Here is a 22,430-nt window from a genome sequence, read left to right on the forward strand (position 1 = left end):
ATTCAAATATTATAATTTTTATTAAAACTAAAATTTACGTAAAGAACAAATGTAATGTTCCTACTATTTTGAAAACTTTCACACTATTATTAATGTTATAATATTAAAATTATTTAAGGAATGGCTGAACCATAAATTCCCAGTCATTCTATTAACCAAAGTAAATAGACCGCAATAAACGGCTGATTTGTTCCTCTTTTGTATACTTAAATATACGATTTAAAGTTTATTTTTAGCGTAAAATTACATATTCAAGACATCTGAAATTTTTATTTTAAATTGAAATAAAGCCACGCTGCACTAAATATTAACATTTAAATTAAAATCTATTTGAGCTTTTTGAGGAGTTCAGCACACAAAGGAATAAATTCTCAGTGGTATAATTGAATAAATTAACATTAAACTCGTGTTAAATACACACAAAAAATGTGTTTATATTGAAATAAAGATTAACCTAAATACGAAGCAATTGATATTTAGAATTTAATTACCATAGTAACGCGGATGTAGATTTTGTAGGTGATGCTTGACTTTTTGTCGGGAACTAATTGTCAACCTCTTAAGACCTTTTGAAGATAATTTGTTGTACATAAAAATAACTAATCTTAATTCTGCGATTCCACTATTTTTAAATTTAAAATTTTATTAAAAAGTAATTTTATCAACAAAATTTTGTGTTAAAATGTTAATTGCTTATTTTATTTTATTTTTAATAAAATTAAATTGATTTACTTATTATAGTTCATTTGGAATCAATTGCAAAAAAAAATTAATTAATTAATTTAACAGATTTTACTTGGTTAGCATCAATTCTTAAAAGCTAATGGTTAAAAATATGAATTATAAAGAATAAAATCAAATACAAAATAAGAAGGTGATTTATTGAAGCCTTATTTTTTTTTTAATTTTCTTGAATTCTAAAAATTATGCATTACATAAATACTAAAAAATATACATACATTTAGTTTTATTATATTAATAATTATTAATTATCAAAAGGTTTTTTTACTTAGACATGTAATGAAAAGAGAATTAATTACACAACTTACATTTCTAAATATTTATACAATTACGTCTTTTATAACTGATCAAATGTTTTTTCCGTCTATTTGTGTGTAAATAATAGAATTTTGTTTACGGTATATATCTATCTAACATATTAAATAAATAACTATTCATTCGATTTTAACTAACAAAATAGTACTGAATAGAGAATAAAAATACCTTTCAGATGAGGTATCACATGGCCACCTTATCCATAATAATAATTGGTACTATCTATGAAGTACTATGCAATATAACATGAAACTTTAGTTTTGGTTTTTAGTCGCGGTCGATATTGTTACATTAAAAACATATATAAGTATATATTTTATATACGTTATATATAAGTATATATTTTATTTATATTATTTGTTGTAAATAATTTGATTGATCAGTTCATTAACTTGCGTTTTTATATTTATAAACGTTTAAGTCAAATTTAGTTATTTTTACTAATTAGGCAATAACGTTTAATCCTATAACAAGGGATTACACCTTCGGGTCAGTAATAAATGGAGGGTTGTGATTGACATCACGTGGGGAGGTTTTAAACAGCAAATATTCAGACAGGAGATTTGCACACATCGAAAATCACTGACAGATAAAATTGAAATTATAACCAGCACGTAGTGTCGCAGTATAATTCTATAACATGTAGTTTTAACACGTTTCCAACCAATAAGAAAAATTAAAGAGGGTTTTTAAGAGTAATTACTCAAATAATTATGGGACACGTTTTATTGACATTTTTAATCGGGAACGTGATTAAACACATTGAAATTCTGGATTTTTATCATGCCCAATAAGAAAGGGGATTAACAATTAAAATGAGCTGTTTAAGCATTTTAAAGTATTTCTATTGCCAGTTTGCTCTGTTGTCCAATTGAATGAACGTAAGTTAATAGAATCCCGGTGGGATCTGATGAAATGCAGAATACACTTTTAAGTAAGACAAAGCATCTGGGAAAGTGGGAATAATTTGTAAAAGAATCCTTCGGTTGCAAAGGATGGGACAAACTTAATTTTGAAAAAGCTAAACACGTCTTGATTCGTATTTCGTTTACCCTCTCTAATGCTGTTGCGTCTACGGGATCTGACTTAATAATTATTTCTTTGTAAAATTAATTCTATTTTAAGAATACGTTGCAACAATTTCATTAAGTCTTCATGTCATCATCAGCTCAGAAAATGATCATGAACAAAGTATTTATATATTTAAATTTCTTAATAGAAATATTCAGTTTAACCCTGTAGTAAAATATACACCGATTTTCTGTAAAATTATTGTTATCTTAACTTTTTTTATTGCTTTTAATTTGAGAAGTCGGGTGTGCAATTTTCTGAATTAACTGCGAAAAATAAAAACCAAATAAATATCAAAATGACAAATAATCTGATCTCCTTCAATTTTTGCGGTTCTTATTATACTTTCCGTTCGCCCTGCCCGTTGTAAGTTCTTGGGGGAGATTTTCGAGCTTTTTTCTAATTGCTTTCCTTGCCGTAGGTTAGACAGTACAGAGAGTCATAAAATAGTCTAATGAAACTCTGATTACATTAGTCTCCGTGTACTTTATCACCTCGTCTCGATTTTCCGGAAAAATTAAGGCACTTTACCGAATATCATTGAGTTTAAATAATTGCATATACAATGTGCTTAGGACACAACGATCGTGACGTCAGTTTTAAATGAAAACTCTTTAGGTCTTTATTGACAATTTCACTGTTTAGTGTTACACCTTATCTACAATTTTATCATTTGAATTTTGTATACTTTGATTTTTCAAATAAAGAAACTCTTTTTAGATTTATTTTTATATGTGCATAATCATTTACAGAATGTTATAATCTTACTACCTCACAAGATAAAAAACAATAAATAATTTTAAACTATTTGAAAACCTCAAAAATTAAACAAAATATTAAATAATTGATATTTCATTGTTTACTTTTGTTACATTTATTTCTTAAGAAAGAATTTTATTAATAAATAAATTATACTTATATAATTTAATAAGTTTTCCTGTCACACATTAAAATGAATCGCTTTTTGTAATACTTCTGAAGTCATTTGGGCAATGGAAACCCTTTCCTAAATTTACACGTGGAGAAACATTTATTTTAAACAAGATATATTAATATTATTTGCGTTAAATTAAATTTTTCTGTTCCATTGTTTTTCTATAATTTATCAGATACAAAATCCCATTTCAAAGAACGGGAATGAAAATGGCACGTTTTAAAAAACAAAAACCGAATTTAACGCTTCCTTTTTTTGTTTTTTAAACTTATACAAATTGCATACTGCTGTGAACGTGATTATCCTATTGCTACGAGGAATTATCACAATTTCATTTAGGAAAAATATTTTAAGTCGCGACCACGGTTCCGTGGGCAGCGCAATCGCGGTACATCCCCTTTGTACGAGTGCCACCCCCCAATCAGGTTGATATAAAAGCCGTATTAAATACTCAATTCGACAGTTAGCACCTGTTGTACCCGTCATCTGATATAGCGATAAGATAAAGGTGGTCTTCGTTGATAATTTCGTTTTTCGGCCCTCGCCTTTAACATCTCTTTACTTCTTCGACTGTTGCGGGATGAGGCCCTTCCGTCTAACTGCAATTTTGTTGCTGGGGATTTTAGTTATGGCATTTGTTGGAGGTAAGTATTTTCTAATATTTCTTATATTCTATGTATTTTTAATTAAAATTGCATGTTTTAACGTTACAAATTTCAGTTTTGCCTTTAAAGTTTTGATTTATTTGTTTCAAATGAAGGAAACGTATAATTTTTACTTCTTTTTAATATTTTTACTTTTTATAAAAAGTTCATCAAAACATAATTTAAAACAGTCAGTTTCAATAAACTGCATATCCCGACGTTTTTAAGCTTTTTTGAAATATACTTTTGCTAATTTAAAATAGTTTTCACAATTTAAAATACTTTTTTACAATCGCCAGTTTTGTTATATTTATTCTTAATTAGTTTTATTTTTATATAAATAATGCTTAATTTTTGCTTTCTTTAGAATAAGATGTTAGAATCATATAAAGTAATTATTCTAAACTAAATAACTAGTAGTCTGAAAGAATCACCAAAATGTTAAGATTAATGTATTAAATTATTAGACTTAAAATTAATTAATATGAAGTTCTTAAAAATACATATCATTATCAAAATATAAAATTGAATTTAGTTTGAAGTTTAGGTACTATTTCAAATTATTATTTTAAATTTAAATGTAATCTAAAAGTACACATACATTATTTCATTTTTGCATATAATAGGAAATCTGTAGTATTGTAAAAAAACATTTTATTATATTAAAATTGTTAATAAAGTTTTAATGCAAAAATAAACACAGTAAAACATTTCCCATTTAAAATTTGATTTATCAATTTTTCATAATTTTTTATCATGGTAATATTTTAATTAAATAAAAAAATAGTTTAAAAGATAATATTAATACAATAGAATATATAATATACAAACAAAGACATATTAAAATTGTTATTTTTTTAATTAAATGGTGTAAATTTAATGAAAAATCTGAAGCTGAAAATTCCATATTCTTAATAAATTATAAAAACGCATATATATTTTCTAAATATTTCAATAAAATAATGCATTTTTGTATCAGTTTGAAATAAAATTCTGCATATCACTTCAAAATCAATAATAAATTGTTCTATTAAGGAATCAGTTTATTGAACATGAGCAGTACTTAATGAAAGTATTTAGTCAATATTGTTATATGAATTCTTAATTAGTCTCAACTTAAATTTAATACTTAAATTTTGTTTCTATTCAATAAAATATCAAAATCATAAAAATACTTATATCAAAATATTATTACAACAGAAAAAATCAAATACAAACAATTAAAAATAAATAAATAAAAAAAATCCTAATTATAATTATTTGGTTTAGTTACAAGTTGGAAATTTAATGAGAAAAATATTTGAAAATTCCAATTCTTAATAAATTAATATATAGATATTATAGAGTATTATATTATTGGAAATTCTTGTTTCAATTTGAAATAAAATTCTATACCTTCAAAAAATAAAAATAAATTGTTCTATTATAGAATTAACTTATTGAATGTACATAAGAAATGCACAATAAAAGTATTTAATCAATTTTGTTATATTAATTCTTAAGTCTTATATAAATACAATACTTAAATTTTGTTTCTATAAAGTAAAATATCAAAATTATAAAAATCTCATAGCAAAATAAATTCTTAATTGTAATTATTTATTTTTTAGTTAAAAGATGAGAATTTATTAAAAATAATTATTATTTATTTCATATATTTTTTGAAAAGGTTTTTTTTTTAATTACTTTTAAATAGACTAATTTTTGAAGTTCTACATGTTAATTAAATAATTATAAATAAATTATTTTGTTATTTTGTATCTTATTTTACGTAAGAAATAATTAGTAGTATTTAATAAAAAAAACTACTTATCTTGACAAAAATCACTTTTACGTAATTTTCCAGATGTATGTCAATTTTCGTTGATATCTCTAAAATTGTTATATTTATAAAGATATTGTTTACGACAACCGACGTTTTTATCAGGAAATGCCCAAAACCAACCAATTTAGGAAATGTGCGATTTATTTTGACACAGTCATAATTATTTAAAACAAATATTTCACAGTGACTTTTCGTAGATATTAGAAGAAAAATTATTAAACTAACTTTCTGAAAATAAAAACTACAGAAATTTTATAAAAAGTAACTATAAATTTAAATTATGAGAAAATATTGATTTATAGTCAAAAAATTAGAATCATAAACCTGAACATAAAGTGATTAATTATCACGACTTATTAATTTCTATTACGGACAGAAATATTGACATACAGATATAAATAAAATAGTTCCTTATTCAGACATTTTGGAAACAAATAACCTAAATTTTAATCATCTCTCTCAGAGCAGTCGTCAATCGAAAATAAGGATGAATTTAACTAAAAACATAAATTATTCTCATGCTTTAAAGTCCTCAAAAGTCATTCATTCGGACGAAAATTTATATGTATAAACTATAAATAAAATAGTTTCCCCTATTTGGAAATTTTGAACTTGAAATAACTTAAATTTTAATCATCTCTCACAGTATAGTTACAAATAGGAAATGTGGATTTGATGAATGTCCCAAAGACATAAATGTCATTCATGCACATTTATTTATAACTGTTACCAATTTTCTCTGGTTTCTGATATTATGATATACATGTCTAATATTTGCATCACTTTTATGGTTTGCCGCTTCCAGTCTGATCTTTTGTGTGATCTTCCTTTAATATACTGTGAACCCTTTAAATTACATACTCGTGTATAATTTCAAGCAGTTGTTGCATAAAAGTTATCAATAAAAACAAAAACGAAAACAATTGTGGAGGTGTATCTTTAGAAATGAATATAAAATTATTGTCTACAATTTCCTTGACGTCGATTTCTCCCTGTGTCAAAAGAAAATTTTATTAAAAAGATTAAAATAAAGGTGACGCCTTTAAAGACGCGTTAAAATTTTGTCCTCTATTTGGATAGACGTAATGCCTTCAACGTAATCATAATCCTTTCAAGAAAATTGTTGATAAAGAAACTGTTCGTCAGACTAAAAATATTTAGGCAATTAAAATATTTAAAAGTAATTTTAAAATTAAGTAAATTTTTAAAAAGTTTAAAAGAAAACTATTATAACTTAGTTTTCCGGGATTATTTCATCACAAAAATATAAATATATTATTTCAAATTACAATCAACTTAAATTAAAATTATGAATAATATTGAAAGAAGTAATAGATAATGGAATATTTTAAGAAAATAAAAACCCTTTGAATTTGAAGGTGTATATAAATTTGTAAATAGACTTTTATTTTTTTTTTTGACCTTCCAAATATATTCGATATTTCTTTTACTAATTTAGTTCTGTTTTTATCCAGGACAAGAACAATCGAAACGGAGTAGCAACATGTTGCCATTCCCGAGAATCGGTCGTAATGATAAGGGGCTATGGCACAATGATTACCCTAATCAGGGCAGTTATTTAAATAAATTTCGACGTGAGTAAATTCTGCTTCTGCCTTTAGGACATACTGTACTATGTTGATTGTAATGATACTGATAACTGGTACAAATGACAATGAATATGAACATGAGTAAATCATACAAACAATAGATATTTATACATTGAACATTTAAAAAATAAATGGAATATAAAACTTCTCTTAATAAAACATTTGACACAATTTTTTTATTTGAATATATATTTTTAATAAGCGTATCAACGTTTCATAAAACTTGAGCCAAAATCTGAGTTTTATTCCGGAAGCATCATGTTAGCAACTTACAATTCATTTCCTTGAAATTTAGTATTTATAAAGAGACATGAAATTTGATATGCTTTGTCTGTTTTCTTTTTAAATTAATTTTTCATAACGCTTTAATTTTTTAAACAGTGAAATAATTATTATTTCTTTGTTTATTTTTGAAATAAATTTTTCCGAAAATACATAACAACGGTTCTTATTCAAGAATACAATTAAATTAATAATGTATAATAATTTGTTGGATAGTTATACAATATTTTGATAAAATTAAATAAGTAACAATTAGTTTTAATTTCAGGTGAAGACAGACCAGTTAGAGGAAACAGGATGGCCTTTCCAAGAATTGGTCGTAACGATCCGTGGCTGCCAAAAGAATGGAGTTTCATACCAGTAAATGCCGGAGCCGAATTTGCCAGTTCAGACAGAGATGATGTAATGGATAGAGTGGAGGTGTATAGAAGATCAGAAAATAAACCGGGATTATGGTTCGGACCTCGCATGGGGAAAGTGCATAAGAGAAACAGCGGCGACATCGGTGCGTTTCCTTGGGCAACCATTATAATTGGCGGTAATAAGACCAATATATAATATATCTCAAATTATGAAGATTATTTTATTACAGATGCTCATGTTCCACCAAAATTCTTCTACAACAACCCAGCTGCAGAACCTTCTACTAACGATTTAGACAAACCCAAAGATCAAAATTAAGTATCATCTATATTAGTTCCCAGAATTTCATGTATTGTATTGTATAAATAATATGTAGTTACAAATGAGGCTGGATTTGTAACGCTTCTAATTTTTTTCCTTAATTGAAACTAATAGTTGTTTTAAGGGAATCGCATTATGAAGCAAATTAGTCATAATAATAAAATTCCCCTTTTATATGAGTTTTATTTCTATAATTTATTTACCTTGATCCCATAAAATCTACAAAACTTGTAACTAAAACTATAATTAGTCATTTTATTAAAACATTGAATCATTAGTTTTTAAATAATATGTAAATCAATGAGCGATAATATATTGATTTTGATCTAATTGAAAGTAATTTGTCAATAACGTCGATAATTATTCTAAATTAATTTGATAATAAAACAAATTTAACATACATATTTTAATATTTGAAGTGTATTAAAATACCTAGTTAACTTATATTATATATTAATTAAATATTCATGGATTATATTTTATTTCAAATATTATTTTTTAGTAATCGGCTAAATTATGTTTCATCATGAAAATATTATAAAACATTTAGAATCCGAAAATTAGAATATACACTCTAATTTGATGCAATGACAATATTTTATTATATTTAAAACAAATACATTATATACTTTTTAATTATTGATTTTTTAACTATGGCAAATATAAAGATCTTATTTTTAAAATTAAAATAAATTAAATGAAGTATCTAATTGCAGAAATATCACCCATATCTTTGTCAATGTCAGAGAAAATTGAATCAATATTTTGTTGGATAACCATTGTTGGTTATGATCGCCTGCAAAGGTCGAGATATAAACTACACCAGAGAGTGGCGACGCACCATTGAACTTGAAATCCATGATTCGTTAATTAAAATCACAATTCTTCAACATTTGAAGGTCATTAATTTGATATTTCAGAGTTCACAAGTGTTTCCAAGTTTTAAATCCGGATTTTATGTTGACCAATCAAGATTTTCAGTATGATTATCTTTTACACAACCCTTAAAGTATTTCAAGATGTCTTTATACCCTAAACAATAATTTTATCTATTGTTTCTTTGCCATGCCAAGAAAAGGATCTCTAAATCCTTTTAGTATTTTTAGGGTATTGTTGTCTGATAACATATTATTGAATTTGAATTCCATACACCAAAATGTTGAAGAATAATTAACATATTTTTGTGCTAATTTTAATCTTGCTGTAATAACTTGTGATGTCAGTAGTTTATTTAACAAATTAGACTGATAAATCTGTTTCAAATAAAATTTCTCTTGTTAAATATATTATAGTAATTTTAATTTTTAACTTTGTGTTATATCTCTGGCCACTAAATAATAATAATAATTAAAAATCTATATTACTAAAAATAAATTTATTTAGAAGTACATTAATTATACAGTTATATTCTAAATTTATCACATTCTGTGCAGTCACTAAAAGTGTTCACATAAAAACATAAAAAGAAAAATACGTCAAATAAAAATAATCAAAACCTTAAATTATACAATTTAAATATAAATTTAATATCCTAAAATATCAGTCGCAACCAATTAAATAAATAAATAATTTATACCTTTTCTTTTATAAGTTTAGCGTAAATATGTACAATTTTGGTTGACAATTCCGATTTAAGTCTGTATTTTAAAGCAACATAAGCGAAAACTCTAAACAGCACCATGAATCCTAAAATGCATAACACTTGAACGTTATAACTGTATCCTGACATCCCCATGTCAATCATTAAAACTTCTGGGTCTCTGTAATGGCAATAAATTTCCTCTTCTTTGCAATGAAGAAACGGACGATTACTAAAAATCGCGTTGCAAAAGCCCACGATACCATAACGGAGATAACTTAACGCCATCAGGACTGACATAACAGGTTCTATTGCAGCTCTGTATCCCATACCGTAAACTGCAAGAGCTAACAGTGGAGCCAATGTTGATGGTCCGACGATAGAACCGTTCTAAAAAATTATTTTATATGAATATTAGTCGGAATGTTTTTTCTTGTTGCTTATGGACACGTACAGTGATGCTGAAGACGGATCCAATGGCATATCCTAATCCTTGAGAGCAAATGCCGACCGTTATTCCCATTACACAGAACCACAAGAACCGATTCATGTCCATAGGTTGATCTGTTATAAAGTAAACTATGACCAGAAACATAATGCCTAGAATTATCTGAAAAAGAGGAATGATTTATGTACCAATACTTAAGAATTTCACCGTCAAAGGAAACTGGGTTATATTTGTTCGTGCAGTAGATTTTGTTTATGTAATCTATGTGTCGTTCAAAAATGTTTCTGTTGAATTATTAATGTTTCAGTTATTTATAAATTTAACTGACATACTATAAATTAGTACTATGATTTATTGTTTGCTGGGATATCCAATATACCTTTTTGACTGAAAATACATTTTGAAACTACTGCAAAGAGAAATTGAAGCAAATAATAATATTTTAAATGTATTTCACAAGAAATATGGGTATAATGATAAAAAATACAGACACAAATTACTACTTACCAACAAAGGTAACGTAGCTAGAGTTAAAGCTAGATAATAGGGCTTTAACGCATACCATCTATTAAAATATTCTCTCCGAAGAAGCTTTACTTCCAATGGAACTAAAATCCGAACAAAAATAATTTGATAGTTCCTTTTACATTCAATTTACTTACATAATAATACTGGCGCCATCACATGAGTGTACATAAAGAACACATTAATACTAATACAGTACTTGAAGATTGCTATTGTTTGAGTGGCATCGTTTCCAGTGCCAAAGTAGATCCCGCCCAATAACAAACCAGAAAGCAAGTGATGGAAGAACTGTATGTACAACATCGTCTTGTTCCTCGACATTTGTAGGAACATTCTGCTTATCAAGATGGTAAATTGTTGAATGAAAGTCGTTGCAAATTCCATGTCCTGCAAATTCATTCCCTGTTGCGTTGTTTCTTGGTAGACTTCAAAGTCCTCCGGTTCAGCAAGATGTTTCTTGTCTTGGATAGCGATGATCTTTCCGTTTTGTGAGTTTGTAGCGAGGTTTAGGACGATTTGTGGATTGGAGTGTACTAGTTCAATGACTGCAATGTTAAATGTTGTTGATAAATATGTGTGTAAAATATGAAACAACGTACCAAAATCTGCGGGTGTGTAGGTTGGTGGGCAAGAGTATCCGGCAATGTCCAAAAAAGGTATTAATTGTATTGGTTTGCCGTTAAAAACACAGTATCCATTTGCTATTACATATACCTGGAAATAATGAAATAAATGTTCAAAAGCAAGTATATTCAATATATATTTTTACTTATTTACGATTATAAAATTATAATTATTTATTTCTAAAAATTAAAATTATTTTTATTAAAATATTTAAAAAATACAAACAAGAAATAATATTAATTAAAATATATCTGATTTTTGAATTTTAAATTAATGAATAAAATATACAATATAAATAATAAAAAACGGTATCAGTGAAAAGTTGAATTATAAAATAATAATAAATTAAAATCATGAAAACGTAAATTACTACGATATAATTTTATTTGTTAGTTGTGAAAGACAACAATAAACTGAAAAGCTAATTTAAATTAATTGATACAGACAGCAAAATCTATAACTTACTACGTTCAATACATTTATTCGAAACGGGAAATATTTTGCAATGATCCTGCATATAAGAATTTAAAAATTTATTATTTAATTTGTTTATTGAAATTGCATTAAGCTAATTAAGAAATGCGCTTTGTAATGTTAGTTAATAATTGTTTAATAAATCTGACTTACCTGGTCGAAAGTTTGAAAGAGTGATGCAGGCGGTTGGTGAATGGTGCAAATTACCGTTCGGCCTAATTTTGTTATTTTTCGCAATAATTCCATGCATTGTTTAATTGCATAATTGTCTAAACCCCTAGAAAATTTAATATGTAATTTATTGCTTTAAATAATTTATTGACCACTAAAAATTAGTAATATCTTGTAATTACTAATTCCATTATAACAATTATCGTTGTAACTATTAAATAAAGCATTATCGTTGTGAACATTACTAATATTTTATTGCCTTAACTAAATTGTACTGTTAATGATCATTTATAATAAAGTTAAACTTTCCTAACAAGTAATTAGTGACCAAAATTTTTTATTATTTTTTTTTTAAATTACTCACGAGGTGGGTTCATCTAAGAATATAACTGGAGGATTGTTAACCAATTCCAGCGCAACAGCCAGTCGTTTCCTTTGCCCTCCTGACAAATATTCGCTCATTGTGTCCGTGCATTTTTCCAGACCCAATAAATTAATCACCTCATTTACCTAACAATAAAAACAACACGTCTGTATTCCACAAAATATCCAAGAAAAAAAGTTAACTTACGACAGCAATTTTATCGTCTTTGGTAATATATGATCCTAATTTTAGATTTGCTGCCACCAACATTGCTTCTCTCACAGTTAATCTGGGTTGTACTAAGTCTTCCTGTAGGATGTATGTGGATAATTTGTTGAAGGATTTTAAATTTCTTGGTCTCCCGTTTATTTTAATTGTACCCTTAACTCCCACCGTTCTGAAATACAATAATATATCCTTTAAATTCAAAATTAATTACACATTAATTAATGTTTATAATAATTTAATATTTGAAAATTATTTAAAATTTTGACGAATGCGCCAATATTCAAAATTTTTGTATCAAATATTTTTTTTTTTTCAAAATTATGATAAATTTATAAATATACAGCAAAAATTAATTATCAATCGACAAAAACAAAAATTAAGTAAATGAATTGATTTTTTAAAAATTTCTATATTATATTTTTTATTTATACTATTCATATTCATAAATATTTAATCAGTAGCAAGTGTTTTTTCCTGAAATTACCAGTAAGAATTTTTCATGTATCACAAAATAAAAATGAAATAAATTAAACATTTAAAAATAATACCTCCTGGCTTAATAGGCTTAAGTAAAAATTAAAATAAATACCTAATTAACTCCTAAAACAAAAATGACGTAAGAAACGTTGATCGGAAAATAATAACATGGTCTGAACCAATGTAGTGTCACTAAAACATTTTTAATTAAGGAAATAATGTGTCGTTATATTTGTTAAAAAGTGTAGATACACTAAAAATTATTGTATCATATTATTATCTTATCTAAAATGTATTTTTAATTATAAGTGTAAATTAAGTAGTGTTATTTATTGCTAATGTCGGGTTATTTTTGATTATTGTCTCGCAAATCTACAAAAAAAACATATATTTATTGTTGTTGAAATGTACTGTAATTATAGATGTAATATCTATGTCATATGATAATAATTAGGTAGTTTTCAACAAATAAGGAAGGTTGTTACAATTACGCTTTTCAATGCCTATAAACAATTATTAAACCATAAAGTCCAGTTTTAATTGCATTGTTTGACAATTATGGAAAATTGAAAAAAAGAAACTTAATTGATTCCAGTTAATTTAAAAATTTCAAATTTTTACCATGTGAGTGCGTTAAAACTTTTAGGTGTTAATAATTTCACATAATAGTTTCAAATATTGCATCAATTTTAAACTGGTTCATGGATAATGTACATTTGCAATTTTAATTTGCATATTCTGTCGCAAGAAAACTCAGACATCTGAAAAATTCAGCTGAAACTACTATCATATAAATTTGAATTGCCTAAAACGATAAATTAAAAATAAGTATTACAATTTCAAAACATTTTTAAAATGGTGTTTAATATATAATACCAATTAACAAAATCTAACAAAATTGTTATGAGTGACAGTTGATCATGCCCCGGTTTTTGGTTATATTTTAATTAATAGCAGCAATATTGTGGTATAATTATTTTAAATTATTCGCTTAAATTTTTTTTTTTTTAGAAATCTAAAAATTAAAGCTGTGACAGATAAAGTTTAAAATGTTTATGTCGACACAACATCTAAAAATCCCACGGTTGTTCACTTTTACTTCTTTATGAATAAACATTGATCGAAATTTGAATACAAGCCATAAAAACAATAAAAACGTATAAATTTAAAGGACATAACGTCACCACAATCAGACTCTACTTCCTTGAATACTCAACATAAATGAGTGGAAATTTTTGACAAATAATTAAAGTTCAATTTCGCTCGTTTTCAGCAGGAAATTTGTATTAACATTTCTGTTAGTTTGTTGAAACGAATTAATTAAGAGAACCTACAATTAATACAAAATGTGTTAATGAACCAGTTTACTATTAAATGTTATAAAAAACTTACCCAAATGACAGAAATAAATATATTCAAATTAATTATTATTAATTGTTTAATATAATAAATAGTGAATTCAAACAATATTCACCAATTCTAAACCATAAAAAATATATATCGTATTCATAAAATTTATTTATTGTTTAGTAGGTACTAATTACTTTTTAATGTGTTGTTAATTACTTGTTTAACAAAATATTGTAAAAATAGTAAGTATTTACAAAAAAAAAGATTTTTTTATTAAAATACCTATTCAATTAATGCACTTTACCCTTGGGATTTTATTTATTTGGTTATTATTTTAATTATTCATTAGAATATTTATAAATGGGTGTTCTTGAAACACTATTAAACTTTGTAATATTTATGAAAACGTAAAGGCCAAATTTACAATATCCGTTGCCGTGACACTGACCTCCAGCACATAAAAATCAATCATGAAAGTGAATATGTAGTTTAAATTGCCAATTCATATTTCTGTTACGATTAATTCCGATGTAATAAAATCAGAATTTAAAAAATCTATTATGGTAAAATATTTGTTGAGTTCTAAGACATTTGTTTATAATTTACATACACATTATTATAGTGGATAATTAATATAAAATTGTTTTTTTTATTTCACTTACACGTAACCAGCTAAAATGTTTAATAGGGTGCTTTTTCCAGCTCCTGATGGTCCAATTATGGCTGTAAGCTCCCCTGAGTTAAATTTTCCATTAATAGATTTCAATAGTTGTCTCCAACCTGAAATAACAAATATTAAAATTAGACCCACATTTACACAATTATTAACTTTTATAGCGATAACTTAAATCAGAACTTGCCTTGCTATACACATATGAGGTCATTATAAAAAAATTGGTTAACGTTTGAAGATAAAAGATTATGGGAGAGGTATAATTAAAAAATAAGACATTTGTCGTATCATATATGATTTAAATATAAATATTACAGAAACAATTCATTCCAGTTTTTCCTTCTCATTTTTAATTGAGAAAATCAAAGTGATTTCATCTTTTTGCTCCCATTCAGAATATTGATTGAAATAGGTTTTTCAAACATTTAACAGTCCTAAGGACGATATGTTCACATGACACCTTGGCAATTTACATGAGGTGACCAGATGACTTTGATTCTAATCTTAGTACGAGGAAATTTATTGATTTTTAGGATTTGATTAATATGTTAACGTTTCACCAACCAACATTTTATTGTCCATAACGTCTCACGTATTTTTCGTTCTTCTATACTACTAAGAAAGAAGTATCATCTGTATATAATAATAGTGAACTATATTCAGATGTGAGGGTAAATCATTTATGTGGGTTATAAATTATAGTAGGCTTAAAATTGAACCTCGGGGAACCTCTTGATTTCCTGGAAGTAACACAGTTCTACTCAATATATTTGAAATTTGTTACTCAGGTAGGAATATTTATTTTCATTTCATTTTATACCATAATAATTTTTTAAATTAGGGATTCCTCCAATATTTAACTTTTCGATATGTTGTTAAATATTTTGTTGAATGCAAATATTGTTGTAATTTAATAAATAAATAAACCAAATATTTTTAAATTAAAAATAATTACTAACTTCATCATTGATCCTGTAAGTTATGTTTTATCTGTATTCAAATATGCAAAATCAAGGCATATAATGTGATTCTTTCTACACTTATTTTCACAGCACGTAATACAGAATTGCATTTACATGGAATATTAACACCGTTTGTCTTTAGCTGCAGTCAATGACTCTTGCAATTTTTTTTATCCATTGGATGCATTGTGGTTTTTAAAAAGGATTTGTAGACAAAAGGAACTTCAACTAGTTTCAGAAAAACCCAGACGATGCCGAACTGGTATAAGAATGTAAACTGAAAATTTATGCGACATTTCGACTGGCTAAACGAGGTTTTTAAGTGTACAATTATGTGAATTAAAGTAAAATTAAATATAATTATATTATGTAAAGTAGCAGCAATAAATTCAATAATCATCACTTCTTTTTAATAACAAAGTTAATGTGTTTTGTAAGCAAATCTGAAGGATTTGTTTGCATTTGATAATCGGGGTAGTTCTTAAGAAATAACCAGGCAGTTAATCTTTAGATGTCGAGGGATAATGTACATTTGTTATAATAAAGCGTATTATTGTGAATGTGTTTTAATCAAACTAAAACGACACATTAACAGTCGCTAATCTATCATAAATATTTCATACGATTACAACTTATTTTCCTTAAAAAATATTCTTCAATTAAACAAGTTAATGAAAAACAAAATATACTCACTTCATTTTTCTCTGAGAAATGTTATAAATTAATGATATATAATTTAAACGAAGCGGAAAGTAATGCATTAACATGTAATAACATCTAATTATTCAATTAACTCGGTACATTAAACTCTTGTTCAATGATGATGCGTGCGACATAATGTGCGTAGAAAAATAAAAGGATGCCTGAATCATTCATTATATGACCTTAACCCTCCTATAATAATTAATATATCATTATACCTTACAAAGTGCAATATATCAGTTGCAGCTTTTGGAGGGCCTACACTATGTATGTTGTATAAAAATAAAAGAAAAATTATTATTTATTGCCAAGCCTAGACCGGATCGCAGTCTGTGGTTTAACCTGAACTCTCTTCAAGACATTTATCCCAATTTATTGTTCTATTATGTAAAATAAGTATTTTGTTAATGAATATATTTGCACATCTGCCATTTTGTTTTGTAATATTTTTCTGTTGCATTGTAAATAGTCAAAAAAGATATTTTTTGAATATTTTTAATGTAAGTTATATTCCAAAAATAATATTTAATAATAAATTATTTAAAATATTCTTCTTAAATTTTTTATTTTAAAATTTGTATTTATCTTTCTTACTTTAATTGATAAACAAAACTCAATTAAAATTAAAATTTCACGCCTCATATTTAACTCTGTTTATTATTTACTAACAAATATCCAAACAATAACAAATAAAAACATTCCTCTTTAATAACAAACGCACAAATAATTATTTGGGAAAGTTTTAAGCAGTTTTATTTTAAATTAAATTATTTCCTTTCCATTGATTCTTCGTTGTTTATCAGTACATGTTTTTGTATTTTTTCATATGTCAATAAGTCAACAGTGATGGATGTTTTAAAACTAACCTACCTTCGAAAATAATATGTTGTTAATAATTTATATAAAAATCTGTGCGTGACCATTTTTACGACCTTGTTACATTATCTGAGTTCCCCTTAGACATAAAAAGTGTTTTGAACAATAATAATTATTAATTTAATGCTTTTTTATAATTGGCATTTTAAACATATTATTTTGCATCATCAATGTAATTTCATAGAAAATTGTCACATTTATGATTGCGTGAGTATAAAGTAAACAACTCGATAAATATCAGTTATTATATTAATTGACAATTATACATTACACCTCTTTATTGTTAATAAATAAAAAGTTTAAATTAGCAGAAGTAATTTAATTTGTTACGCATTTAAAAATTTTAGGACTATCATAAATCCTAAAATAAACAAAATAAACAACAAATGTCAGTTTTCACTTTCAAATTCAACTATGTAAATTAAACAGCTCATTTAATTTATCAAAAAACAAAAAGCTTACAGAGAATGTATTTAAAATATTGGATTTTTTAAAAGTCATAACAAATAAATAAATTAAACATATAAACATATCAACTAAATGTATTAACATTTGAAATTTTTTTCGTACATCTTTTCCGCCAAAGGAACAAGTTAGACAAGTGTTATGTCATACCAAGGCAAGAAATAGTCTCGAATTCTAAAATTTTGAATGTGAATGTTAAATCAAGGTTCCACCTAGACCTTCATTAATTTGTAGATGAAGAAATCTAAACTCAACCTTATAATTTTGATAAGGCGCACGTTGTACGCGGCACGTGAATGCAAAATTGTTTACTAGGAAGTAACCACTAAAAATTGTTTTATTTATATTACTTCGTTTCATATTAGATAAAAGTCACCCAACATAATAATGTACGCATGTTAAAAGGATTTAAAGTTTTAATTTCACTTTCAGTCACACATACTGTACCATATTCATGAATTTATGTTTTTGTAAAGAGGAATGTGTCATAATGGCCCATTTAGAACTTAAACTGATCTTCATAAAATATTTTCAGAATAAATATTGATATTACTAATTAATCATCTACACAAAGGTGTCACGTTGGAAATACTAATGAATGACATTGAAGTAATATGTTGAAATTAAGATATTTCATTATACTCTTGGCAATCATTGATTTGCATTTGTTAGTTTTACTATCATTCTTTTTTTGATCAAAACAAAGTAAATAAAAGAGTAGCGTCATTATAATTTAGTGAATAAATAATAATAATAAACTTTGTAACTTTTAATTTCAAATAATAAATCATGTATTTAAAAAATTTTATTCTTACATGAGATTTAAATGAAAATTATTTATAATAATTACTTTAATCTTTAGTTTTAAGGCTTTTATATACCATTCATTTTTTTCTAATTTCTATTAAAGCATTATACACACATCAAAATCGTCAAATGTTACATAAACAAAATATTTGTTTAATGAAACATTTTATGAATTATATCAATTAAACCTGGATTTGCGTTTCATTTATGTCACAATTTTAATTTTTCGAGTCCATGACCGATAACCACAGTGGGTAGTCTGTCCGACATAAATTTAAGCCAACTAAAATTAATGTTGAAGGTTAATTATTGCTAATATGTGCAACAAATGGTTATCAATTGTTTCACTAATTTATCGATTATGTGGCAATTGGCCTGATTAGTCAATCGGGACGTGTTCAATAAGAAGAATATTTTAAAGACGCAGTTCCTTAAAAGTTGTTTACAATAGGTATCACATATTTTTAATATGTGTACTTATTGATACGTTTACAATTACGATAATTAAACACGAGGAAATAGAAAAAAAACAATTATATTTTAATTGTGATTACTTTGTTTTAAAAAGTAATATTTTTACGATTCTATAATAATATGGACAAGATACTATAAATCCTACTAAATAGATTGTTAAAAATTAATATTAAATAATTTTACTATTTTTAAATTTAATTTCATTTCAAGTAATGTGTAATTATAGTGCAGTGTGTGCAATTTATAGTGACTATTTACATAAAATTAATTTGTATTAACCGCAATAATTAAAGCAAAAATATTGTACAGCAACGATGTTTTCTTTTTTTTTCAATAATTAGGAAATAACTTATTCATTTTATTAATTACTAACACATTTTTATAATATTATAATTACTGTTGTTTATACTAAAACTATACATTAATGTGTCTACAAGATGTTCGTCATGCACAATTAAACAAAATATAAGTAAATTTTTTTTATTAATTATTTATTTATAAGTCGATGAATTTAAATTGAACACGTTACCTAATAAATAACCAATATTTGTTTTGTATATCAGAGAATTTGCAATAAATAATAATAATCTTCCACAGAAATAAAATTTCCATATTTCCAAATCGGCAAAACTTTTTTTAATGACTATTGTTTGATGAGTGAATTATTTCATCACCGACACTAAAGCGAATAGTTGTTAAAGTCACCTAATTTGGTTCGGTTTACTCCATGGTCGTTACCTCGGATGGGAAACGACTTAAACATTTACTACAAATTGTATTTACTATTGCTAAATGTTTGTTTCATACTTTAATACTTCCCATCTACAAACATTTACATGTTCATATTACTTGATGTGGCATGTAATTCAGTTTTAAAAACCAAATAATATTAACAGACAAGGAAATACATATGGGGTCTAATTTATGTGAAGGCTTTGTGATAGTTCATTGCACCGAAGCGTGGGGTGAAAAGATTAGATGACTGTGTGCAATTCCAAAATCTGCACATTCAGGGTTTTACCTGACATTCTTAAATACAACGTAATAAAGATAAAGTCATATTTAAGAGCAATTTGCCGTTTTATTATATCAACGATAGAAACACTTAAAACGATAGGGTTGTAAAACTTTTTTATTGAATGTGGTTTTAACACTCTGGTTATATATTTAGAGGTATAGCGGATTTTTATATTTTCTAAATGAATAAACATATTCGAGCTAAAAATATCATGTTATTTTGTCATCTTCAATTTACATATAAAATAATAATTTAAATAAAATATGATTTTGTTTACGATGGTTACTTAAATATTTAATAATTTCCATTACAGCATATATTGTTATTATATATATTTTAATATATTTTGAGTCTATCTTGGACAAATATTGGATAGTGTTAATTACAATTTTAAATGCTCCATTTGGCAAATGCTTTGACGAATAAAAAAGAAATGTCTAAAATATTATTATTTGTATTTCAGTTTAATTATTAGTATTTCAAGATTAACAATTAACAATAGTTTCGATGATATTTTATTTTATATATCAATTTTTTAAGTATAAATATTTAATGCAGTACTATTATTAGTGATGTTTTTCATTATTATAAAATATGATAAATTATATAATTATTTACATATTTTAATATAAATGTCGTAATAAAATTAATATATTTTATCAATATTTTCAAATTAAAATGAAAAAACAGTAACAATTTTTTAATTTTTGAGAATTTTTATTTTAAGATTACAATTCGTTGTTTTTATCAAATATTGAACTATTTTAAATTATACGCTAATCATATAAAATTTAAATAAGTTAAATAATTTATCCACATTAAATTGAATCATAGAACATGTTCTTTAAAAATATTAATTCTCATAATAAATAAATTATCCGATAACTTACCATTTTTTCCATTTCTATCCCTAACTGAATACTCTAAATTTTGGAACTCGACATCGATTGGTGGCCTTTTAACAATTTTATCCAGTTTCCTAAGGGGCATATCACAAAGTGGTTCCATTTGATCAGTCACTTTATCACTAGACTCGCTCATTTTTGTATTCGATTATGGTTGACCAATAACAATAATAAAATACAACCGAGCAACTTTACACAATAGTAAGCAGTCTGTCTACCGGTGTGTCTGCCCCCGGAGTATGACTGACTATTCGCCTTTGATAGTAGACGACAAGAAATGCGTCTGTTTACTGAACCGCGCGCCCATGAAATAAACAAAACCCATCCGTTAATTATGATTTTCATGCGATTTTATGTTTGCTTTTAGCGCTTTCACTATCAATATTACTTTATTGTTGATTTAATTGTTTTGTATAACAATTGAATCGAAAATTTATGCCCTAATTGTTGTGAAATAAAATTATTACACTTTCCACTGAAAAGTTTTCAGTTATTATTGATTATGTAATCTAGTAATTTGTGGTTTAAAAAAAAAATTCTTAATATTTGCAGTTATAATTTTATTTAACTCTTATTCATTATGGGGATTATACAATTATTAAAAAAAAAAAACAATTTTGTTTAAATTTTTATTTTTTTTTTTTAAATATTTTAATATAAACGATTAGAACAATCTGTTAAAACCATAAATAAAAGCTAAGGTCAGATCAGTTTAAGACCATGAAAACCAATAATAAATCTTTACGAAGAATTTCATTTCGTTGTTCCTGTTCTGCCCACCACAAATATGTTATTTTTTTAATAGTATAAAAATAAAAAATATCTATTTTAAATTTATAAGACATCTATATCATAAAATTGGCGTTCTTATTAAAAGTATTCTTAGGTAGCATCCAACTTCAATCATTAATACGAATCACCGGTTTTAACGAAATCTCTAATAAACCAAAAACTAATGACTCTGACTCAAATATTTTGACAAACACAGACTTTATTCAATTAGGTTGTAATTTTATTAAAACTAGTTATTTTATTCTAATGCTTATTCATTGCAAAATTTTAACATAATTAAGACCATTAAAAATTACATTGCGCTATAATTTGTAAAAATCTCATTTAAATACAATAAAATATTGCACCTCCGAATTTTAAATACGTTTTAAAGCAATTTACATTAATAATTTAAAGACAATTAATTTGAA

The 22,430-nt window shown here is 25.5% G+C and overlaps 2 protein-coding genes across 5 annotated transcripts; one reads left to right on the forward strand and one right to left on the reverse strand.

Moving 5' to 3' along the window:
* Positions 1 to 3,564: 3,564 nt before the first annotated feature.
* On the forward strand, positions 3,565 to 8,256 carry LOC126266236 (CAPA peptides-like). 4 transcript variants are annotated; one of them, XM_049969821.1, is made up of 4 exons: positions 3,565 to 3,705; positions 7,006 to 7,125; positions 7,679 to 7,960; positions 8,015 to 8,256. In XM_049969821.1, exons 1-4 carry the CDS (start codon positions 3,642 to 3,644, stop codon positions 8,101 to 8,103), a joined length of 555 nt encoding a protein of 184 aa, XP_049825778.1. In that variant the 5' UTR covers positions 3,565 to 3,641; the 3' UTR covers positions 8,104 to 8,256. The 4 variants fall into 4 exon arrangements, with proteins under 4 accessions (XP_049825778.1, XP_049825779.1, XP_049825780.1 ...); XM_049969822.1 differs by having other exon boundaries at positions 7,691 to 7,960; XM_049969823.1 differs by lacking the exon at positions 7,006 to 7,125.
* Positions 8,257 to 9,466: 1,210 nt separating this feature from the next.
* On the reverse strand, positions 9,467 to 21,504 carry LOC109595029 (ATP-binding cassette subfamily G member 4). The gene is made up of 10 exons (XM_020010306.2): positions 21,214 to 21,504; positions 15,009 to 15,126; positions 12,499 to 12,688; positions 12,292 to 12,437; positions 11,910 to 12,033; positions 11,258 to 11,372; positions 10,796 to 11,203; positions 10,641 to 10,741; positions 10,140 to 10,295; positions 9,467 to 10,075 (listed from the first exon to the last, which is right to left on the reverse strand). The coding sequence occupies exons 1-10, from the start codon at positions 21,362 to 21,364 to the stop codon at positions 9,677 to 9,679; spliced, it is 1,908 nt and encodes a 635-aa protein (XP_019865865.1). The 5' UTR covers positions 21,365 to 21,504; the 3' UTR covers positions 9,467 to 9,676.
* Positions 21,505 to 22,430: the final 926 nt, after the last annotated feature.

The sequence above is a fragment of the Aethina tumida genome, chromosome 7, assembly GCF_024364675.1.
Source record: "Aethina tumida isolate Nest 87 chromosome 7, icAetTumi1.1, whole genome shotgun sequence".
Lineage (NCBI taxonomy): Eukaryota > Metazoa > Arthropoda > Insecta > Coleoptera > Nitidulidae > Aethina > Aethina tumida.